General features: G+C 40.7%; 1 protein-coding gene across 3 annotated transcripts in view; it reads left to right on the plus strand.

Moving 5' to 3' along the window:
* bcam (basal cell adhesion molecule (Lutheran blood group)) overlaps positions 1-23,226 on the plus strand; it is a 43,999-nt gene that overhangs the window by 10,677 nt on the left and 10,096 nt on the right. For all 3 annotated transcript variants that reach the window (XM_067510970.1, XM_067510969.1, XM_067510971.1), the window contains exons 2-8: positions 19,052-19,179; positions 19,340-19,556; positions 21,314-21,381; positions 21,479-21,575; positions 21,716-21,898; positions 22,643-22,764; positions 22,934-23,075. In XM_067510970.1, coding sequence (XP_067367071.1) covers positions 19,052-19,179; positions 19,340-19,556; positions 21,314-21,381; positions 21,479-21,575; positions 21,716-21,898; positions 22,643-22,764; positions 22,934-23,075 — 957 coding nt within the window. The remainder of the gene's footprint in view (positions 1-19,051; positions 19,180-19,339; positions 19,557-21,313; positions 21,382-21,478; positions 21,576-21,715; positions 21,899-22,642; positions 22,765-22,933; positions 23,076-23,226) is intronic.

Below are 23,226 nucleotides of genomic sequence, written 5' to 3' on the forward strand. Positions count from 1 at the left end.
GTCTCGGTCCGCAGGTCTGCCCATACACCATATTAGCCAGTAACAGTGACACAGTGTATTGCTCATGTTTGTTTGCAGCAGCTGGCTTCAGTGTAGTGCAATCCAAAATGGAATAAATGATCAGATAAATACAGAAACTGTTATTGGTTGTTTTCACATAAGGCTTTTATGCATGTGGGTGGAAAGAGGCGTTTGCTTTCCAGAAATCATTTTAAGTTGTGCCAATAACTCTGTGTTTTATATGCTTCCTGGACAGATCATTTTCTTAGTTGCTAGTGGGGGAATGTTCAGTCATCACAGAGTCCAAAAAGTTTTGTTATTGCTCAAGTTTTAAGTTCTCACTTCCTATGTCTGTGCTCAACAGAAAACTAGTGGAATACAGGGCAATGCTGTGGCTTAGTTGAAGTTATTCCCTTCTGAGTGTGAAGACATCCTAGTTGTATTTTATTTTCTAAATGAACTCCTTTTAGTCCAAATTCAGCTCCTATACGTGGTCAGTAATCTCTTGTGGACGAAACAACCAGTTGGGGTTAGGGGTGTGTATCTCTCCCTCTTGGATGCTTTAATAAGCATTTTGGTACATGGCCCATGACTCTACACAAAAATGATAAAGTTTAATTTGTATGTAGTATGGTAGCATTCATAGATGATTTGAGCAGGAAGAACAAGCCCATCTGCCTTGTGTGGCTCAAACTCATCACAGAGTGTTCCTCCTATGTTTCTCTGCCTCTCCTATTAATGCAGCCCGTGGTTCACTGCTTTCTATTGAGAGGACTGTGGGTTGGCTAACCTACATTTCTGCTTGGAGAAGGAGAATTCTGGAGTGCTGCAGATGATTGACAGCTTCCATGTCTCCTGTCCATCAACTTTGATTACATTGCTTCCACATTCCTTAGCTCACACTCCTCACCTCTTCCAGGATTTGACAGCTATCTCCCAACTCTTCATTCCCTCCCATTCATTGCCTTCTCCCCTCACTCTACCTCTTCCTGCCGCATACCTGTACGAACATGCCTTTGGCTGCTTCTTTGCAAACCCCCTCTCAAACCTCCTCTTACCCATGATAAATGTCAAAATTCGCCTAGGGGACCCCAACCCAGCTGCAGAATGTGTGTAATTTTAAACTAGGCATTAGGGAGAGGACATTCTCTGAGAAAGAGTCACATTGATGACTTACATCCTGCCAATAAAAAAAATCCTGTAACTGTAAATGTTTAGATGCTCTGAGTCATCTCTGCCCTTTGGTTAAAAACATCTGTTATGAACAGACCTGTGATTCTGGACAAAGTGTTATGAATGATAAATAAACAATGCTAATGGGAGGTCCAGCAACTCAGCGCCACTGCTTTTGAGTTCATTTAATTGAAACAAGTTCAATAGTGTCATCAGTGCTTTTATCTAGATCTTATTTCTCTCTTTCCTCACCCGCCCAGTCATCTAATGAAACGCATGAGGCTAATAGCTATGGATACACAGTTATAAGATCACAAATATGTGACCACACAGGATGGATTTTATCTTGACATGATATAGACAAAGTTTTCCCCTTTGTATCTCACTTGACTAAATGTGACTGAATGAAAAAATGTGAGCAATGCTTGCAGAAGGTTTTATGTTTTCCATTTTTATCCTACTTACCACTTACAGTGGTCTTCAGCTCACTACCCTGCATCTAAACCCTTTTTTCCTCACCATAGCCCTACTCCTTCTTTAACCACCCATTTCTGCTATCTCCCCTGCTCCCTCCCTCTGTCGTCATATGCTGTAACATTTTTGCATTATACCAGATGCTTGAAGATGGGGGGAGGTGGTGCCAGGGTGGCAGAGGTGCTGATAGTTAAGCTTCAGTAACCTATGAAATTCCAGAAGCCTCCCCCTCACACACACATTCAGCCTGCATAATTTCTCACCATATGATCTTTAATTTCCGCCATTATTATAAACAACCAGCACTCACAACGCCTACCTGCACCATCTGCTCCTGTAAATACCTTCAAAAAGATCGATCTACTTGGAGAGAAACCAAGGGCTCTTTCAGGCTCAAGCTGAACATTTTAAGCCCTAATTTTATCACAAAAATAAAGTACAGAATAAGTCACATGAAAATGCACACATGTGGACATTTAACGATGTATAAAAATGCTAGTCTACCACACTGCAGGATTATTAAGTCGAAGGTAAAATAGTGAGCCACTGAGCTACCGGTTCAGTACTTTTAGGGAAGATACTGTTTCTGCAGGATGCACTCTATTAATTATGAGGGGGACAAATCACTCTCAACACTCACTGCCTCTGAGGTATGCAGCAGCCATGATTAAAGTGATACAAGGACACCTTGACACACTCCTTTCTTGTGCTTCATTTTCCCTTTGATCTTGGTATGCTGGCAATTAGCATTGCATCCTCATGCCAGTTTTGCCACACTGGCCTTGGCCTTTTTTCTCCCTCTCTTCCCATCAGTGTCAGCCAGCCTTCTCATCTGTTCTTGTCGGAGTCCATCGCCTGTACTGGAGTCATTCAGACTACATCAGTCTATTGTTTTCCTTGATATGGTATCCTGATTGAACCTGTGGGGCGTGTTTGTGTAAGGCACAGAGATGCAGCTTTCATCAAAGAGCTAAGGAAAAGAAAGATGTTTGATAAAGTTGTGTTGAAGCGGTAGCTTAATCAGACAAAAGAAATCAGTCAGAATCAAAAACATAAAGAACAATGCTGATCACAAGTATTCAGAGCCCAAGGTAGTATTATTGCATTGTTTGCTTTCTTCCCACAAAAGCTTAAAAATCTGTTCTATGGTGTAAAATAAAAACAAGCAACAAATCATCACATTGGAAAATCTGGAAGATTACTTACTGTCAAAATAAGTACAATCTAATTTAATAATTTCAGTACTAAGAATGCTCCAATGAGCTTTAACCTTTCTGACCTGGCCTTCCTTATACTTAACAACTCTTATGATCTAAATGCCACACTCTTGCCTTATTAACCAGGCGTGTCCTTGATTTTCAATGGCCAGTAAAAGGGGAAGATGTCAGTAACCTATAGAGGAGAAGCAGTTATATTGATGAAGTGTCAGTGGGCAACACAAGCCTTACAGAAGTTTAAATTTGCTTTATTTAAATTAGAATAAATGATTGATGATTCGTTGTGTGTGGGTGAAATAGAAAGCATAACCCATAGGGTCACAGGCCCATCTGGTGTGAGATCTCATGGGAGCCCAACAGCGTCACACATCAGTGTGTGACCTTGGGTGTGTACTGTATGCTAGAAAGTTAAAGTAGAGCTGGCAATATTTTTGTCCTGTGATTTAGTTTCTCCTGTAAAGCAGGACATTCACATTCTGTGAGCAGAGTTGCAGCAATTGTGCGCATTAGTTTGTTATTGAATTCACTGATTCAAAACCTTGCCGAGGAAGTAAAATGTGTCTGAGACATATTTCAAAATCTTAGTCTCTCATTCCTTTCAACCTTTTCCTCTTACTCACTGACTGCTGTTTGTCTTTGTCTTTCACTGTTTTTGTCTGTCTGTTTTTAACTTTGCAGTTTCTCCCAGCAAACCCGCCAACCCTCACCTGACCCAGCCCCCCCCACACACACACACTGACACAAAGACACACACACACACCCACACACACACATCATTCTAAGCCTCACACTGTCTAATCTTTGATCTCCTGGAGCTGCAGGTCTGTGCAGGTTGAGACGTGTGTTGTTTTGTCTCTCTCAGGTTTCACACATTCCAGATGTTATCACTAGACTCTGGTTAGCTTAGATGATAGTCATCTAGACAGGGTGGTCAGTCACTTTGCAGACAATGATGGATGATGTCCTCTGTGTCAGGCCTGATGCCCACAGATGAAAGCAGCCACAAGACATAAGGGTAATAGGTGGGACATGTTGGACAGTTATGTGGTTATCTTCTCCGATGATTTTGTTGTCCTGTCAGGTGATTGACTCTTTAGCTTTGCAGATTCGCCAGAAAACTGTCTCTGGAATCAGTCAAAGTTAGATTAAATGTTGAATATTTAAATCTCATCTTCATTTCCCTAATTATTTTGTATGTTGCTTCCCATTTCTATTCTAATCACATCATCATCCAAGCTATGAATAATAATTTAATGAAGAATTATGAATATGAAAAACGTTCTGGGTAGCAGATTGGACTGTTATAAGGACTAGAATAATGCACCTTATGAAAATCTCTGGTGGGCCTTGATGTGTAAATGAATAAGACATTTTTGCTGTCTTATTCAGAAAAATGTCCAATTTGTGAGAAGTGGCTTCATTCAAAATCAGAGCTTGGAATTGAAATTATGCATGGTTGACATTTCCTTTTAATTCATGCTGTCATTTTTGTTTTTAAGCTCCCCCCAAACAACCTTAATTTTATCAACTAACTGATAAACAGTGCTGTCATAGTGTGTGTTTATTTCTGTGTCCATGCGTGCCTGTGTGTATCATCTAATCCAGCCTTGGGCAGCTTCTGTCCCCTGCAGGCTCAGTGTCAGCAGCCTGACTTTGATGTCAAGCCACAATTTATTTGTCTGTCTCCGTGAAGTCCCCTGCTGTCCACATAATGTCAGGCAATCAATAATAATGTGACCTACCTATCTACCCCGCCTGCCCACTGCTTTAGTGATTCACCCCCTGGCCTTCACTGTTACAATCTCTGACCTGCCCCTGCCCTTGGTAGAAACCCCTCTTGTGCCCCATTCCTTCCCACTTTCACCACTATAACATGTCTAGCTATAACAATGCCTCTATGTCTGTTACCTTGGTAACATGCAGCCCCCCTAAAGCCAAAGACAAACCCCCAAATGGAAACAGATGAAGAGAAGGGAGGGTTGAAGTTGGATAGAGGGATGCATAAAGAAAGAGAAAATTAAAAGACATGATGGATCAGCTGTTCATAAATATGCTAAGTGTGCTCCGTTTTTTCGCCCCTTTCAAATTTCCACTGTATGTCTGTGGAGGTAATAGAGAGTGGGAGAAGACAGGTGTGCCATTATGTTGGAGATTACCAAGGAAAGCTGGAAGACACAGACAGGAGTTGGCTAACTTAAATGTGTATTTGTGTGCATTTGCAAGCTCATTCCCCTGGGTTTACGTTAAAATATGTGTGCATAATATGTGAACTCCATCCCAGTTATTATAGGTGTGTTTGCTCTGTCCATATGCTGGATGATATTTGAAATACGCTCTGTGGGTGTGTAAACATACCACAGCTTTCTTCCATCTCTGCCCTACCCATGAGTGAGTGTTAGCCCTTCTCTATCTTCCTGTCTCCAGCTTATCTGCTGGCCTGTCTTGAAGTGTTGATGCAGAAAATAGAAACCACCATGTAAGAATGCATGTTGCCATGTTTATTCTTTCCGCTGTAAAATATGCAGCTCACATGCAACTAAATATCATGTGACACGAAAGATAATGCGGTGTGACGTGGGTAATGATCTAGGATGCTTTCATGCGTTTAGTGCACAGGAATTTTATTGTTTTATATCGAGTTTATGCAAGAGCTGAAAGGTATTTGAGAAGGCTGTCTGCAACAAATTTTTATGCAGCTAGTGTCTATAACTATAAATATACTGTGTTTGCACACATGGTCTTACAGCTAACATCATACGGTGTAGTTGTTAGTGGGTCTCCCGGCCTCTCAGCTAGTCTTACACCAGCCAGTTAGCCTCCCATGTGGTCCCTCTCCACTCTAATTAAACTCACTGTGGTTCCAAACCTCAACCAGAAAGACACAACCTCAATGCCAGACACTCCATCAGCTACTGCCAAGACCTGTTTGTGTGAGTGTGTGTGTGTGTGTGTCAGTGAGAAGAATTGAGAGGGATAGAGGGCTCATGAGCATATTTACCTCTCTTTTCACTCCATAAAGACATGGTGTAGAAGATTCTGCCAAAGCACACGAGGAGCAGTGGGGGAAAACAAATAAAAATGTGGAAGAGGAGACAAAGAATGATCTACAGGAGACAGTATATTCAAATGTTTGCCTTCGTGGGGGAAATAGGGAGTTTGGTGGATTTAAAAATCAAGGAAAAGAAAGAGAGGAATGCAGGATAATAGTAATTAACTCAGAATTATTCTATCTCTGAGGGATCAGGGGGATTAATAGTGGCTTTGGTTTGGATTCTGCACCTTTCATTCAGTTTTAGCATGGGAGTCTGGTTCCTGTATGTGTGTATGTAAACGTGTGCTTGTTATATGTGTGCATGAACATGTATGCGTGTGTGTGTGTATGTCCTCATGTGTCTTGCTGTTCTCCAGAAGGCTCCGTGTGTCTGTGCCAACGGGCTTGTGACCGTATCTGCCAGCCAGCCAGCGATTGTGTGTGTATGCTGATGTGTGACTTTGTACCCCCCACTTACTGAAGTTCATCCAAGCGTTATAAGTTAATCCGCCATAATAGGCAAAAAGACAGAAAGTAGGGGAGAAGGAACAGGGGGTTGGAGGTGGGGCATCAAAAGGTAGTGTGTGTTTTCTTGGTGAGTGTGTATTTCAGTCTGCTGTGTGTGAGGTATGCCAGGCAGGAGAGTAGAGATTTAGGACTAGACAGACCGTTCTAAATCTCTGGCTTATACGCTGTTTTGGGACAGTAAGTGTTGATAGCCCAGGCGGGCAGACAGCTCATGTCTTTGAGATGAAATCATAGCTTTGGCTGTCTCACTATCACTACATAAATCTACCTAAATACGATAAGAAAACCCTTATTTAAGAGCTAGGCGGGAAAAAAACATGTTTTCTTGAATGAACTATTGATTAATATGAAGAGGTTGGAGATAAGTTGGTTGGAGTGGTTTAGGTGACACATGGAGGTCAGGGGTGCTAGTGAATTACCAGTGCCTATAGAAAACACAGAAATCACGTGGTGAGGCTTTTGTTGAGATAGGTTTGCCAGGTTAAAAGTCATGTATTCCTAACACACATTGAGTGAACACATTTTAGCTGGGATGTCCCGTGTCTCTCAACCTCCCACTGTGTTGCCACTGTCAACACTGTAGATTGTTTGTCCAAGGAGGGAGGGAAAGAAGTCAGGAGGGGTGGAGGGCAGGTGCAGGGGTAATTTTATGATGGTTGAGGAGTGGAGGTAGGCTTTACTTTGCCTGTCTGGAGGCAGTGACCCCAAGTGTATACATACACCCAGTCTCTCTGTGTCTTGATTACTCCCTGTCTTCTGTCTCCTAAGCGCACTGTGTTTGAATTTCAGATTTCCAAGATCCTGTTAACTCGCTCTCAGATATGTTTTCAGGGACACACACAAAGAGACACGCTCCTTTAAAAGCGTTTATTTCCACACTTGTGTGGCCTTTTCTTTTTGTCTCACTCTATCTCCCTGCCAGAGTGCTTACCCATTCCTCTCTATCCCTCTATCTATCCCTGACACACGGGTCTTTCCAGCCTGCTGAGCATGATGGCCCGCTTTTTATAAAATGGAGCAATGGACGGATAAGAAAACAGCAAAAGGATAAGGGATGTAGTAAGAAAAGAAAGAAATGAGGAATGAATCAACGCGTACTCCAGTGCCTGTTATCTCATTACAACGGCACCGGCTTGTCACGCCCGGCTGACTGGCCCCCTAAGGAGTGCCCTCGCCCCCTGTAAGACCCCTTTATTCAGCAACTGCTCTCGTATTTCAGATTGGGCACAAAAAAGGACAATTCTGTCTGGTTTCTGAGCTGTCCAGACCAGATTTGTGTATCCTTGCTCAGCCGAGGCACTAATTCAAGCATACAACAGAGGCATGGGTGGACACAGAAGCGCTGTCAGTTGCTAGTTATGAAATGATGCTTGCGGATAATGGAGGCTAATAGTGAGAGTAGATATCCATTTGTTCCACCATTTTCTCCCTATTCCAACCCTCTTGTGTAGTCCCATGTGGGTATTAGAAGAGGGCTTCAAGTGGAAGCTGCTGTCAGCTGAAGTAGTGAAAATGGTGTTCCTCTCTCTGGCTTTTCTCCCTCTTCTGCCAAAATGAAGGCTCATTAGAAGTGAAGGGAGGGCTGTTTCTAAATGAGATGGGCAGAGTGCTACTCAGCACTCCTACAGAGACAGAATGAGAGACAAGAGAGAGGAGGAGAGAAAAATTGGAAAGAGGATGCATCAGAGAGATAATGCAGGCAAAATATTCTGTTAATGTGGAGTAAAAATTGAAATGGAAAATATATAAGCAAGAACCTTGTCACCATTTCAATGAATGGCTGAGACAAAGGACCTGGCAGAATACGAAACTGTGAAATGTGCATAGAAATGAGCATCCATGCTAACGCCTTCTGGCTATTTTTCGTAAAGATCTACACTAAAACTTCAACTAGAAAAAGTTACATTTCACCTGCACCATGTGGTAAAAATGGGATAATTAATCTCAGCAACAGTTGTTTAGAATGGATTTTCTGTACCCTGGTTACGATGATGTATGGATTGTTTTAATACCATTAAACTCCTAATTTAGTTGTTCTCAAACACTTTCTTTATCTTCCTGTTGTCAGACAACTGAGCAGGCGGAAAATATTAATTTGAAAGCTCAGATTTTGCCTTACAGGGAATAAAGTCAGGAAGCAAAGTGCAGTAGCATCTCAGTGTTATTTACTGTTCCCTTCTCTTTGTTTAGCCCAGTTTGTGCACTGTGTATTTAACCCTTCTACCAAGGAACAAATCCTTTGTCAGACCAACAAAACACCTGGGTGCTACAATTCAGTGTGAGATGACTGCTAGAAAAAGGTGAAAGAGGAGGCAGCATGTTCGAGGAATTGAGCTGTTGAGATTTGAAGGGCGAGCAGGGGTGGTTGCGGCATGTGTTATGCTCTGTTTGTGAATGTAACCATAATCATACTGTAAATAGGTTATGGTACTGTAAATAGAACCTATGGCACTCATCTCTAAACTCATCAGTATTAAAATACACATGCACTGGCAGAACAGCCTAATACAGCATACAGCATACACACTGTCTATGTGTGTGTGTGTGTGTTGTTGGGTCCAGAGTGGAAATGTGAAACTCACACGGAGACATGTTGGCCTTCTTTCACCTTTTCCTCACCTTAAAACTTATCTCAAATGTTATTTCCCTCGTACAACACAGGTGTATGGGTCAGTTTTGTTTTTAATCTTAATCATACACACCCTTTGTTGGGCTAATGACACACACAAATGTACAAACACTGGATATATTGGACACACTCCATTGGATTTATCTTAGAGAAAATGAGCATAACACCTACCTTACACTATTTATCTGTGCTGCATGCTAAGAAATGACTTGCAGAATGAAATGATTGAAGGAGAAGGAGAAGGAGAGAGGAAGCGAGAGAGCCAGCAGTGGCGGCAGCACTTTATCCTAACCCTTTTAGTGAGATTAGCTGTAGTCCTAATGTCTCTCGCTTTATTTATACCCTGAGTCAGCCTTTCTTCACGCCCTCTGTCTCCACACTCTGATAGATTGTCCCAACTGTAAAAGACAGAGGTGTCAATACATCTTCATTTTGAAAATACAAAACAATTAAAGTAACAAACAGCAGTAAAAAAAAATCTTTTTTTTGAGTCATTTAAAATAAAATGCCTGCCATGTCTTAAGGGGGCTGCATTTCTTACTTTTGTATTTCTTAAGAGATAATCCAAGTCCTTGTTTGTCCTCCGTTAAATAATACCCATTGACATAACAGCAGTGACCCTGCTCTGCACTGCTTTGCTGCCACTAATCCAAAACAACATGGAGCCATGTGAGTTTTGTCTTTGATGAAAGCAGAAGGAAAGGACAGTGCATCCAGAGGACAATCTCCCTTAAAGACCTGCTGTGTTACTGAAGAAGTTTAACATTTTCTCTCTTCTACCAGTGCAGTCTCTAAACACACTGAAAACTGATGGACCCCAAGCATTTCTAAAATAAGGTCAGCCCTGCCCAGGGAAATGCAGCAATACACACTGAGGAGCACAACCTGTTAACATTAGCCTGTCAATAAACCTTTCAAATATATGAATAAATATGAAGCTTTGGCATTATAATGTCTAGTCATAACATCAAAACATTCTAATGTCACAATCGTGCGGTGGAAATATAATTGATTACAGTAAAACTTAATGAAGGCACAGGCATGTTGCTCTACCAACAAGTGATGCATCATTTAATGTTTTAAATTTATAAATATGTGGGAAGGAAACTCCATCGATGGTACACATAAAACACTAAGGCTAAAAATCAAGGAACTGTACCACTAACATTTTTTAAAGACCTGACTTTTGTAACTCAAGCAGTTCTGTGAATGCATCTTGACAAAATGATAAAACATTGCATTAAAAAGAAAACACTGTTCCCCCCAATCATATATAGAAACATCAATGAACACAATATTTAGGATCTCAGTTGTCACTCTTTTTCCATCCATCCATCATCTTTTTGTAGCTGGCTCTTCCCTTATTGGGTCCTGAGAGGGATTTATAATGTTTTCTGCCACCCTTACCATTCAGTGCACCTCATTAGAACAGCCCATTATGGAAACCAACTACATCAGTGACAACAAATGCAAGCGCATTGCTTCTGCCAAACGCTGCATCTCATTCTGGCCCATTAAAGCAAGTCATTTACCTTGATAAATAGGTTGAGGCGAGGGGGAATTGAAAACGCATTGGGGAGCCTCTGCTTTGCTCGCTTCATCTTTCTCCATCTCTCTTGCTCCAGTTTTAACTCTTCTATTAGCAGTAGCTTCTGTGCACACTTTCTGCTCATGCTTGCATTTGCATCAGTCTACCCTGTGTCTCCTTGTTTCTCTAACTCGTTCTCATCCAAACTTTGCACCACACTGCCTGGCGCCATCCGAGGCAGACTCTCCTCATTTCTTCTCCTCCATCCCTGACTCTCTCTTCTCCTGTTTCTAAATTTTGTTTTTCGCCAGAGGCCCTGTTTCAAGTGAGTGAACAGTGAGAAAGACAGGGAGAGAGGGGGAAGAAAAGGACAGGGAGTGTTAATTGGAGTGCCTACGGCAAGAAGGATGGAAGGAAGGGAGAGAAGAAGGAATGGAGGCACAGATTTGGGGGCCCCAAAACATTAAATATTAACACCTTTTCTCATCTCTTCCCCTTTAGTGACATCCACTGATTGGGTTTTCTCTCAGTCGATCAGCACACACACACACACACACACACACACTTTCTCACCAAAATTGAGATCCTCCTCAAAATGAGAGGCAGCTAGGAGTAGACATACTGCGGTAATTTGCAGACCCTTTCTGTTTTGTGCCCTTTGATTCGTAAAGTAATGAAATTCTACTTGATATTTTTATCCAGTCTTTCATGTCATTCAATGCTATAGCCTTACCTAATTTTTTTTTTTTACCACCAGTTTATTAAGAGCCAAATGTGAGCTTTAATATAGAAGCTCTATTAGAAGGCATTGGCTATTGTCGGGCTAACTCTGTCTTAATGGAGTCATATATAATGGCACCAGATTGTCAGCTAAAAGATGCTAGCTTCATAAAAGGCCCAGATATCCTGTATGAGTTCAGTTTTCCTCAGCTTACTCGAATGGGGAAGGACACTCTGAGAACATTTTGGATTATCAGTGAGACCATATATCAGGCTACTTTTGCAGAAGCACTTACATAGCACTAAAACTCATAAGACTCATGTATTCATAGCTCTATTTATAATCGCTTTTAAAAAACATTTTGGCTTTGTTTTATTTTTTGTTTTTTTCCGATGTGGCTTGCTGCAGAATGGGATGCAGGACTGCAATGTCAGCTCCATAAATTTATATTCTGCTTGTGCACTCCATCTACATTTGTCCTTCTTTTTTGTTGTACTTCTTGTTCCTACCATCTATCTTTGTCCTCATTTTCTCCTCCTCACTCACTGGCTCATGTTCGAGGAGGATAAACACACCTCATTCCCGCCACCCAGCACACATCACAAACACACTCATTGATCACACGGCTCCAAACTCTCATGTTTGAATGGGGTTGACTTTTCACCACGTTGCCAGAACAACAGGACTGGCGGTAGGGAATCTCTGGGTGGACAAAAGACTGTGTGAGGGGTTGACCTTGCAGCCCACTTCACGTTGTTTACATTGAGCCCTGAACTGCCATAAAATGACACTACCCACACACACACACACCAATAAACCTGTGATTTATCTGTCACAACTGCACACACTGATGTTACCCGTCTATCCTTCAGTACAAGTCAACATACACTTTTACAGATGGAGAAGTACACACATCCAGCTTGGCTGGCAGACATCATTTGCCGAGTCATTGAACTTTGCAATGACTTGGGGCTCTGTATTTTATTGCATTGAGTAGGATTTTGCAGATGCTAATATTGTTGTGTTTATGCCGATGGAAAGGACTGATGCGTACCCAGTCTAATTGTTAATAGCCTTATGTTTGACTCAGTTGCATTACATCAATATCAAGTCCTTGGGAAAACAGACCTCCTCTGAACTTCTGTCCTTGTTCCCTTCTTTTGAGTCAGTCCTCTCTCTCTTCTTACTCATTATGAACCCAAATTAAGTTAAACCTGTTTTAGTGCTAATCATTTTCAGGGCTTTACACATTTGACGAGAAAGAAATCAGACTTGAAGCAAGAAGAGATGTAAAAAACCATAAAACTGCAGCCTGACAGAAGTGACAAATAGAGCTAATACAAAAACTTCTGAGGCCTGCGAACACAACAATAAAAGGTTACAAGACTCTTATCTAATAAAATCTTTCCCCTTACAGTCCATCGTTTGCCTCATCTGTTTCCTCTTTTCTATAACACATACACAGCTGGTAGTTTTAGTACTTAAAATAAATGTGGTAAAACTCAGATGACCTGTACATCCAGCTACAACCTGAAGGTTTGTATCAGGCTGTGTGTTACTGCAGGATGCCAGGTGTGACTTTTTCCTCCACTCAAGTGGCTTATCTGTACAAGTCCGAACAAGAAACCAGACAGGCCCCTCCATATCCTGTAATTGTGGAGCGAGGGCTTAAATGTGACATCTGCGCATGGGATCTCACCGTTAATCAAGACTCACCTTCTGAACACATACAGCTATCACACATAACCCTTATTAAACACTGAGGCTATAAAAGCAGCGGATGCAACCAGTTTCACCAAGCATTGAAATATGATTGCTGAACATTTTAGTGTGTCTGGCTCCAATTAGAGGCTTAGATATCATCTTTGAAGCACAATAGATCTTGGCTATTCACTGGGACTCATGATTGCAGAAGCTTTTGACTTGTCTCTGAACCGTGATACCAGATTTACAGGACTCTGTAACGTGATATTCTGATTGCTGTAATTGGTATGTTGGAGTGCTGCCGTCCATGATATACTGTCCAAAAAATAATAATTAAAAGTCTTTGAGGAGATTCAGCTATACTTTATTACAGGTAAACCCTAACTGTTTGGCAATGTTTGTTCATAAGGAGGTGTTGAATTGCTTTCCTTTAAATCCAAAAATTACTTAAAGGTAATAAAACAGGTGTGATCAGGTAGAACTAGTCAGTCCCACTTGCCATGCAATATCGTAAGATACAGTAGCAAACAGTGGTCAGAATGCCTGGACACCCACCCATGTCTGCAGAAAGCTCTGTTATGATTATTCACAATGGTTTGAACATTTTGTGAGGAATGAATTAATTACTAAATCACTTTCTGTGTGGAGTGAGTACATGCTGATTGGTATAATTTGGATTGTTCCGGGTATTTCATTGTTATCATAGCAAATGTGTTTTCTTTTTCCTGTCCTCGGCTGCTGTTCATAAGATGTAATCCTAGCCTGTGAATATAGTAAATGGCAGTGTGAATCTAATTAGCATCAGCAACTTTGTTGCTTTGTCAAAGGTCAGTACTTAGCAGGGCTCTGCCAATTATTGCAGCACTTTATCAGCTAGTACAGTATGGATACACATACCATTCCAAGTTTCCAAGGAGACAGACGGTGGAAGAATGACGGTAATATCTATTTTTGCCCCATTCCACTGAGCGTGTATGTTTTTACTTATTGTCTCCTTGGTTCCCAAAAGTTTTTCTTCAACAGGTCTGCATATTGTCAGGAGTTTGGAAACCTCTCCCTGTCCATCATCTGTGTAGTTCTTTGTGCCTCGCTGTGCCTGTCTGTCTCACTCTCTCCTTCGCCCTCTTTATGTAGCATTCATTGTTGGTATGTGTGTATGCATGCATGTGTGAGTGTGGGTTTGCAGCTGCTGCTGTTCCTGCACTGCACCTGTTCTTGTCTCATCAGTCAAGCGTTGACAGACACCATGCCTTACATGGACCCACCCTGACAGTGGCAGTGTGACCCGGCCTACCCTCTACCACACACATACTTCATGCAGTATATATACATAAAGTAGTTTTAATGACAGCCGCTGCATGACCTGTAGTGGTTGTTCTGCCTTTACATTTAGTACATTTCTCAGCCTGGCTGAGTTCTTCTTCTGGAATGAAACTGAACAAACAATATTTCCTGAGAAGAACAAACTGTTCCTATATAAGACTATGGTGACCAAAAGCTTGCAAATGCAGTTTTAGTGGTATCCATGCAGTATCTCCATAGGTGTTCTTACCCTGATTTAGACTTTTTAGATATTTGCTATAAAATGAATTCCTGAAACTTAGCTGTTAACGTCAGATATTTGATTTATGATACAGTAGAAAAGCAGAAGATCCTGTCTTTTAAGAGTCGCAAATCTGCAAATATTTAGCATGTACATGCCAGCAGTTTTGATTAAAAAGGAGAAGGTAACTGTAAGGTGACTGACAAATAATTTTCACCCTTTTGGAAGGTTCTAGTCACTGAAAAGTGATAAATAAAAGACTGGAACTTATTTTTACGACCTTGTGCTGTAGGTGACTCAATCCTCGTGACATTGATACTGTGTCTTCTGTTTGCTTTGCCAACAGTGAAGCACACTAATCTTGTTAGGGGCGATGGATGTTTTGGACCACACACACACGCACACACACACACACACACACACACACACACACACACAGCCACATAAACAGGAAAACACACAGACACACGCATAACTACAGATATTCCTGTTTATATAAGACATTTTGCACTCTTCTTTTTTAGCTTTACACTCATTTCACAGATAAAGACTTCTGTACAATCTTTTTCACAGTGTTCTTCAATTCTTCATACTTCTTTCATTCATCCTGACTGTAAACTAAGATTCTTCTTGAATCCCTAACCCCACCATGCAGGTGTGTACTATACAGTAGACAAAACAAAGAACATCCATCTCTTGAAAGTTGAGCACTAGCAGGTACTATCAGTGAAGAGGTTTATGATGGCTTCATACAGAAGCTTTAGTTGGGTTCACTCATGCAGGCTATGTAATCCTGGGTTTTTAGAAGACGTTGCCCTTTGATCCTTTTCTTTCTCTCCCTCTCCCTTCTTTCCCCTTTTTTTAAATTATATATTTGCCTGTCTGTTGCAATCTCTTCCTTTTCTTGATTTTCATTCAAATACACACATGCACAGACAAGACACACACACACGTTTGTACCCTGGGTATTCAAAGATGCTCTTTGAGAATGAGGGATAAAAGGAAGAGAGTCAGAGACAGAAAGGGACTCCTGATATGATGTCCAGAATGTGACGATTGGTGAGGGGAGAAAAAGAGACGAAAGAAAGGCAGGAACGTGAGGATCCAGCTTTTTTTTTCAGAATAAGGGGTACTCTTGTGTGTATGTGTGTCAGAAAGAGACAGGGAAAGAAAGGTAGTTGTAGGAGAGAGTAGAGTCAAAGAAAAGTAAAGGGAGCTAGACAGAGAGAGTATTAAAGATGGTTTCACATTAACTTTTCAGTAGATGTGGGACTCGCACAAGTCTCTGGGTTCTCCTCCACTCTGCCACACTGCTTTGAACGTAGACTTGAATCTTTACGTTTTCGACACACACTGTACTTAATAGCTTTTTCAGGGTGGCTCAGTTCATAAATATCACATGCATTATAGATGTACTGTACTGTACTGTGTGTGTGTGTGTGTGTGTGCGTGTGCGTGTGTGTGTTTGTGTGTACGGGTACGTGTGTGTGCTTGCGTGTGTGTGTGCCGAGCACAGTCTGACCGTCTCATTCCCATCTGTCTCTATACTCGGTCATGCACCACCTCACACACACACTTTCCCTCTCTTTGGCTAAATCGGATTATCTGGCCTGCACCAGCTAACGAGACCCCCATGTAGATAGTCTCACTCCCCCTTGCCCCCAGTAGCCCCCGCCCCTTTTGTTAATTTTCTCTAGTTTCTATAGTGGCAGGCCAACAGTCTGTGTCTAAATACACAAACACACACGCACACACTTTTCTAGAATCAAACAGGATGGACAGAGGACTCCCTAATTATGCTCCCTAATTGCCTGTCTCTCTCTGTGCAGCTGCCTAGTGTGTACAACACAGTGCAGTGTCTTGATTGATCACTATGGCCCAAAACATAATGTAAATGTAAAAAGAAAAAAGATTGAGAGTAAGTCAGACATTGACATTAAATGAGAGATAAAGAGCTGAGAATGAAAGATGTGGTACAGATGGCCTATTGATATTCAATTTTAGATTATGTCATTGCTTTCACTTCCTGTCAGTTTGCTGCTCAGATGCATGCATTTAAATGCACCAAACCCTAGTTGAAAAGAACAACAGCAAGTGTTAGACACTGAAATAAAATCAGAGATAAACAGGGGGAGTTTAATGTGGTACAGATTATTTTATGATTATAATTATTTTATTTTAACTGATTATGCATCAGTTAACTTTACAAGCTGTCCCTCCCTTTCTAAGATTCTAAGTTTAGATGTGTTTTCTAAAAGCCAAATTATTTGACAAACCTGCAGGCTAAGATTTGGACTTTCTAAGCAACTCACTTAATTTAATGTGGTATGTGTGTGAGTGTGTGTGTTTTACATGCACCACTTAACAGGACTCTTAAATCCTGAGTGCTGCCTAAAAAGCACAGCACTCAGTTTACTCACACATTCTTGTACATTTGCTTGTCTGGCTTGCTGTTTGTGTTGGCGCAGAAGCAGAAGGGGGGATTTTCTGTTGGGTTACATCCTTCTTACAGACTCTGGAACATGAGAGTCAGTTTGTAAAACTAATGTTGGTTCACTTGAGAGAGCTACTGAGCTGAGTGGGGGGCGGGTGCTGGATGGGGTCAAGGGAGCAGGAAATGTAAAAAAAATGCAAAAGGAAAAAAAGGAAAGATAAAAAGTAAAAAAAGCGAAAGTGAACAAATAGAACATTAGAGAAATGCATGAGATGTTTTCATCAAATGTTAACTAGGAGTGTCGCTAAGAAACCACGTAGTACATTTTTGACAGCTTCTCCTATTCTTCAGTTTCTCTTAAAGCAAACACAGCATCTTCATTTTAAACTCATATTAAAATTAGCCTGTCAAACATTTCAGATTTCCAGATGACTATCTTGCCCATTCCTGGCAATATCTTGCAACAAATAAATTATTTAAGTGGAATTTTGTAGTCCAGAAATTGATGTTGTTAATAATTTATGTGACCAAACACAATACGAGGCTGGTTTGTTGGTCATCAACATGTATGTTCACAATATTTTGAGTGTAGCTATTCACATAAAGTTTTTTGCTTGTGCAGCATATAGGGATTTTGGGGAATGTTGTTGAGCGGTTGTTTACTGAAGCTTTGCTCATGCATCTATTATTTATGGAAATGTTTTCTGGTTGTAGATTATTTCTGAGTATCTTATCTTACAGTAAACATTGCTCCACTTCCTTAACTCTGTGTGTTTTCTCTACTGGCATATCATTTAATTTCCTCTAAGTGTGTCTGTCGGCGTTTTCATTACAGTTACAACACAGTGCTTTGCTACCATGTGTCACTGTACAGTGCGATTGATGACACTGTAGGCTCTGCAGTGACTTTATTAGCAGACATGGAGCTTCCCTTCCTCCAGCTCTCAGTCCCTTCCCTTTCTCCCTTTCTGCATTTCATCTCCCGTGCCCTAGCTGCTTCCTAATGTAACATTCAGTAGAGCACACTGACAGCGACAAACCTTCTTCTGTAGCTTCCCTGTTTTAGGGGCTTGGAGATTTTATCCATATCCAATTCAAGAGTGTGTGCTATACAGTTATTTAAGCATCTTGAAGCACTTTCCCTGATTGTTCATACACCTCTAAGGCAATATGAATATTTTTAGACAGATTGATGTTGTAGTCTGTTTGGAATCATAGTGGTTGGATTAGGGGTTATTCAGACCCAGAGTCTTGACAAAAAACATATTCGATTGTCCACAGAAACTTCTCTAGCCATATTTCTACAAGTGATTGAAATGTTCTGAACTGAATATTCCAAACAAATGTCATTCATACTACAGGCAGCCCTTTAAACCAATGCACAGGCAGTAGTACAACATGAAAGCAGTGGATACTATAGTGGAGTATGTGATAAAGCATTATGCTGCAGGGATGGTTTGAGAAGTTTCTGTGGAAGATTTTTTGAATGTTTTTCTTTTTATTTTCTTTATTTTTCGACATGGCTTACATTGAAAAACTTGTAATTCTTTGTTTTTTACCAGACTATTTATTTAATATTCTAAATACTAGATATTTTTCTACACTGAAAATAACAAATCTTTTCTAGAGCATTTGTGTTGTTCTGTGCTAAAGGTGAGTTTCATGATGAATCTGTTTGAATTAGTGTATGTGTGGTCCATCCCTCTGCCATTGCTCTGGTGTCAGTTGTCATCTCTGGGGGTTTACCATATTGTGTGCATTGGTGTTACGCTGCATACAATGACTTTGTGTTTCTGGGGTGCTTGTTGGGGTGGCACTTTAGTTTAATGCAGTGTTTGAACAATCTGAAGCTTCTGTTAATTAGAGAGATAGATCACGCCATAACTTATTACATTTTATGTCGAGTAACTGTAATATCTTTACCATTCACATGTAATTGATTTCAAGGGGTTAAATAAATCACTGTATTTGTTTTTATACTTGTGTCATTGATACATTTCAACCAGTCCTTCTGGTTAGGTACCACCAAGTCTTAATATGTCTTTGTTTGTGTGTACTCTTGTCCTCAGTGTGCAGTGGCACAGTGACTGTGATGGTGTCTCCTAAAGTGGAGGTGTATAAAGGACAGACTGCCAAACTGCCCTGCACATACACCGTTTCACAATCATCAAGCAACACTGTTGTTGAATGGTTCATTGTAAGTAAAATTTGAAATTTGTTTTCACATTTAAATATTAGTAATTATAAAGACAAATGTATTATTACTTGATTTTAGGTCTAAATTGTTCCACTTCTGTTTTTCCTTACGCTCCTCCCATTTTCTTTCTATAAACTTCACTGTCTGTCTGACCATTCAGGAGGAGCAAGGAACCAGGAAGCGCGTGGCTTTCCGCTCCCAGGATGGTGAGGGGAAAACTGATGAAACCCACCCCCTGGCAGGCCGGGTCTCTATGGAACAAGATTTCACTTTGACCATCTCTTCTGTTCAACCCTCTGACGAGCTCAGCTTCTCCTGTCAGGTCACTGCTGGTCTCGCGGGGTCTGCAGATGCTGTCACTTTGCTTAAAGTCTTCTGTGAGTGCATTTTGGCCTTTATGCAACCTCATTATGATCCCTCCTCCTTTTCTCATCGGTTGTTGATGTGTGGAATTTTTGACTTAGTTTGTCACTGCTACTAAAGGCTTATGGATATAATTAGATCGGTGTTTATTCATCCATCTGTGGCTGTATTCATGCGTGCTTTGATTAAGATATGGCTTAATTTTTCCAGATTTGTTTATTTCGCTGCATTTTGCACATGCTCAATGTCACTCTGCACAAAAAGTATACATTTTCTCAATGAGCTACACCTTTCAAGGATTAACCATGACTTAATGTTTTTTCATCATGTGTAGGCATTGGAATTTTCCAATGCTTGGGGCTACCAGTTTCCTTTGATAAGGTCTCCAGGGGTCAATTAACCATAGTCTAATCACTCTTGACATAACTGATGAATAGTTCAATCACACCTGTCATGTCTCATATATCTCACCTTAATAATAGTCCAAATTTATCACCAAGACGTTGATTGGTGACCCTGCAGCCTGCTCTGCTTTTGCCTTTTCCATAGCAACTCCTAAAACATCAATCATACTTTTAGCATTTAGCAGTCCCAACTAAATGAATAGGATTCATTTGCATTTTGGATTGGACTGATCATTCATTTTAAACAGAGAGAATATGTATTAGGAGCATGGCAAAACAACCCTTTCTTTAGTTAAACTGTTATTTGAATAAGAGCTTAAAAGTTATACGGTAACATTTATTTACTCAGAGGCACTTAATTTAAAAGCAGTCTCTCAAAATAAGCTATTATTTCTGAAAGTACCAGTCAGGGCTTAACAATCCTTCAATGAGGTGCTATTTGACAAAGGTCTTTTTAGCTTTATTTAATGGTCACCCTTGTAAGAAAACAGCTTGTGTCACAAGCCAGCAATTATTCCTTATCCACATTTGACCACTTGACTCATCAAAGGATGAGTTATTGTGTGTCCGCCCTGCCCTAACTTAATAGGTCTGAGTTATGAGGTTTCCTGAAGGTTGAGCCACAGCAGAGATAGCCTGGCTTCTCTCTCAGGAGGCCTGCAGTGGAGAGCAAACAGTGTGTTTGCTATTAAACAGATGCACGATAAAACCACACAAAACAATCCTGCTTCCATTTCTCTGTGTTTCCTCTGCTGCCATAACTCACATTAAATTATTCTAGTGTAAAATTCTCCTTTAGGCTAAAAGGCATATTTAGGCTGAATGTAAGGGGCCATAAAAGAGAGTTTTAGTCATGCTCTGAGTGTTAAGGGTGAAGAAATCTGCTTTTTAAAGTTAACAAGGCCTCGCTGTGCATCTAAACAACAGTATACTGTACGAACGGCTGCCTGCATTTCACAGCATGTGGGATGGCAATGGCTTTAACAATACTACAGCAGTTTTGAGAGCATAAAAAAATGAAAACAAAGGATCTATTGAGTGAGACAGAAAAACCCATCTACTGTTTGTTTATATAAGAGTTCAACAGCTGCAGGAAGCGATAAGATGACCTTGCATGTGAAGTGAGTTAAAGCAAAGGAACAAGGGGGACACACTCACACCTGTGGTTGTGTGTGTGTTTTTTTTTTCACCCTTTTCAGTTCATGTGAACAAGGTTACTGTAGGATGATATAAGTGTGGATATTTATTGCTCCACTTAATTAACGAGATCAGCAGGCATGTGGGATGCGCTGCGTATATGTGGAAGTGGAGGACGATTAATGTTGCACGATTTAGTAATGACTACTCCCTGGCTTTTTCTGTCTCAGTTGCTCCAGAAAAGCCAGAACTAACGAAGCCATCAAGCCAGGCCATCTCTGTCGGTTTGAGCTCTGAGGTTTGTGTCGCCCTGTTTGTGTTTACACATTCTTTATTGAATTATTATTTTTCTGCCTCTTACACTTTGCCTGTTCCTCTTTCCTCACATGTATTAGATTGGAACCTGTGTGACAATGAATGGATATCCCCAGCCAAGAATTATCTGGTTCAAAAATGATCAGCCCTTACCTGAGGTCAAGGACAAAAAACAGAGTATGTTTCCCTATTGCATACAAACAATAATATAGTCCAATCACACACAGTACCTTGAAAAGTGTGAAAAGTGTTTTCTATTGGTCATTCAAGTAATTTATGCTAACAAATGATGTTACTTTCTTCGTTCCTGCTCTCAGAGACCTACATTATTCCCTCACTGGTGAGGGAGGCTTCAGGGCTCTTAACTTTCAAGAGTACATTGTACATGCATCCTACCAAGGCTGACAAGGACTCCGTGTTCTACTGCACCGTGGAGTACAGCATGCCAGAAGGGCAGATCAAACAGAAGAAGTCAGACCCCATGACCATCAACCTCAACTGTGAGTGGAGAGGAGGGACAGGAGCAGAGTGGTGCACCGGGAGATTAGTTTTAGTTAATCGAGGGTCTTCAGTCAGGGGTCCTTCAGTTCCTGTTTGGTTCTTTGTGTGGTTTGTCTGAAATCTTGTGCCAAATTACCACATTAGGATTAATCAAGATCATTTTAAATCAATTCATGTGCATCAGATGCAATTTCTCCTAAAAAGGCCTGAATTTACCAAAATAACCATTTTGGTAAATTCACAACACCATTTTGTGACCACAAGCATTCAGTTAATTTTGTAGGAAAAACATATTAATGATCAATCAATTGCCACAGCTAAATTGCCATTTAGCAGTTTTTACATCGGATGCATTTCCTGCCGCAGCCGTCCCAAGTTGTTTTTCTTCTGGGCTTGGGACCGGCCCCAAGTTGGCTCTTGGTGGTTTGGCGGGGCAATGCCTGGTGGGGTGGGATTCGAACCCGTGGCCTTATGTATCCCAACCCAGTGCTCTACCACTAGAGCAGAGTATTTTTGATTACAAACAATTAATCTATTAATCAAGAAAATATATTTTAGATGCAGCTCTGTATCAATAAACTGCTATTAGTGTTTCAATTTCTGTGCCCATGTCATTACCTAACACTGCAACTTAACACAACCCTTGCAATGCATTACTCATTTCAGACTGATGATATTCAGTATAACTATAAATGTATCTAAAACGATGATTTTTCACCTGTTCTATGTCTGTTTTTGTCCAGATCCCTCTGAGAAAGCGACATTTACCCTGCTCAGCAGCTCTCCAGTCAAAGAGGGCGATAATGTCACTATGAAGTGTGAAACTGATGGAAACCCTCAGCCTGAGATTGAATTTTTTAAAGATGTAGGCATGCATTTCATGTACATAATCGAATAAAAGTAAAAGAGCTCAATCTTAGTTTTTCCTATATTTTTAAATTAAAATATTTATTAGGTTTTTTTTATTATTGTTACTCTCTGACTGAGTCTTCACCAATGTCTTTCATTGCCAATCCCTGTTTCTTCACCTCCAGCAAAAAAGCATCCCTGGTCAAGCTGGTGTTTTGATGCTGAAGTCTGTCAAGCGTGCAGATGCTGGTCTATACAGGTGCACAGCCACAGATTTTGATAACCTGGATGCTGACCTGAGTGGGGAAATCAACCTCACTGTGCACTGTGAGTGTAGCAAAGACACACACAAGTCACATATAGGACAATTTACCTCCTGTTTTTGCAGTTTAGCCATTGCAGTAAATCTGTTCTTTTCATCAGTAAATCACAAAATTAAAGTTGTTAGACTAAAATAAGCTTTAGTGGAATCTTTTCT

Source organism: Channa argus, chromosome 7, assembly GCF_033026475.1.
Source record: "Channa argus isolate prfri chromosome 7, Channa argus male v1.0, whole genome shotgun sequence".
Classification (NCBI taxonomy): domain Eukaryota; kingdom Metazoa; phylum Chordata; class Actinopteri; order Anabantiformes; family Channidae; genus Channa; species Channa argus.